A 1,702-nucleotide genomic window follows, 5' to 3' on the forward strand; every position below is an offset into this window, starting at 1 on the left:
CAACACTGACAGCGGTATTCCAGCGCTTGCTTGAATGTGATACATTTTTTTACATCCAATTTCTTCGAAAATCAAATAAATCCTAAAACAAAATGTATTGTCAAATGAATGGATGATATAAAAGCGAGAAAGAAATAATTTAAAAATATTAAATTTGTGCTGCGAAAACGTAAAAAACATTTCAAATATCGACGATTTGAAAACGCCGTTTGAGCACAACCATTGAACGCATCCATCGGTCTGTCATTGAAATTTCATTGGAACTGTCACTTTCGTCTAGCATTTTTATGCCAGATTACCGCCAACCGTTCACGAAATAACAACTGAAATCGAATGCAATCGGTGTGAATAAAATCGCTGTGCACTGACAGAAACATTGGTCAATTTGGTCAAAATGGTAAGGGTTCGTGATTTTCTGTCGATATATTCTGAATATTTCGATATTTATTGTAAATGCGTATATTGAAGGAATTTGAAAGAATTCCGTCACTTTTTTGTGTGTAAAAACTCACTTTACATTTCCACTCTGTAGGTAACTCCCGGCGTAGATGCTTGTGCATATTGCAAAACTACCCAAAATTTGGACAGATTGAACAACAATGAGTTGCTAGAGATGATGAGACAGCACAAGCCGGACTACGGTCGAACCACAAGATTCTGTGGTAATTGCAAAAGCCGTGCACTTGCCAAACTGAATCGACGAAAACTAAATGCGGCCATCGCTGCAAAGAAAGCAACACGAAGCGCTGGAGAACAGACGACATCATCATATTCAAATGCATCGCGTCCATGTGAGTCCTAACAAATATTTTCAAACAGTTCTCGTGGGCTGTTTTGTACATGACTTCAGTGGAAATGATGGATGTCTCAAATTTTTAATTTGAATATGTTCAAACTGTCGCTAAAATAACAAAGTTGGCAATTTGAACATCGTTTGTCATAACCTCATTTTATTGAGAGACGAGTGTAGTTTCGGATGGAAATACTTGGTTTCTGGTTCATTTTTGAGTTTCACTTATTTGGTGGTGGTGGTGGTGGTGGTGGTGGTGTATAAACACAAACTGTACGATGTATTTGAACGAATTGTTACATTTTTGCCATATTTCAATGGAACATTTTTCGGCATTCTCTTCACAGTCTTGAGTAATTCATCGAGCAGTGGATCGACAAGCAAACGACGTCGTGAAGAAGCTGGCCCAAGTCGAAATGTTGCTAAGCGTACGGTGGCCCACCAGCTCGACGTGATAATGACGACGATGACGACGATGACGATGATGACGACGACGATGGCAACAATGCAATGATACCAATATTCCAAGTGCCAACAAGCCACCATACAAGCAATGCAAGCAACCGTTCATCGTCGAGCAGTCAGCGAACAAAAAGTCAACGCAACAACAGATCAAACGATTCAGCAGCAGCAGCAGCAGCAGCAAACTTTGACTACGCCAATGACTCTAACGATGGTCAAAATGGAGCTAATGGTGGTAGTGCTAGTCAATCAGCAAGTCAATCAAGCGGTAGCATGCAAACAGCACCCATGCCACGGAACCGAGGCCAACGAACGGTGACGCCACGTCAGCTAACACCCGAACGTGCTCGAAATATGGATCCACAAGAACTGTCGCAAAACTTCCAAACGTTCAATCGGGGCTCTGGTGGCTAACCAATTCCACTTTGATTACACTCATTCCCACCTGAT

The 1,702-nt window shown here is 41.3% G+C and overlaps 1 protein-coding gene across 1 annotated transcript; it reads left to right on the forward strand.

The window, feature by feature from the left end:
- The first annotated feature begins 13 nt into the window (after nucleotides 1–13).
- Nucleotides 14–1,304, forward strand: LOC129580179 (uncharacterized). The gene is made up of 3 exons (XM_055470387.1): nucleotides 14–397; nucleotides 533–791; nucleotides 1,138–1,304. The coding sequence occupies exons 1-3, from the start codon at nucleotides 395–397 to the stop codon at nucleotides 1,302–1,304; spliced, it is 429 nt and encodes a 142-aa protein (XP_055326362.1). The 5' UTR covers nucleotides 14–394.
- The last annotated feature ends 398 nt before the right edge of the window (nucleotides 1,305–1,702 follow it).

The sequence above is a fragment of the Sitodiplosis mosellana genome, unplaced genomic scaffold, assembly GCF_009176505.1.
Source record: "Sitodiplosis mosellana isolate CC-2019 unplaced genomic scaffold, AAFC_SMos_1.0 Smas_scaffold_7216, whole genome shotgun sequence".
Classification (NCBI taxonomy): domain Eukaryota; kingdom Metazoa; phylum Arthropoda; class Insecta; order Diptera; family Cecidomyiidae; genus Sitodiplosis; species Sitodiplosis mosellana.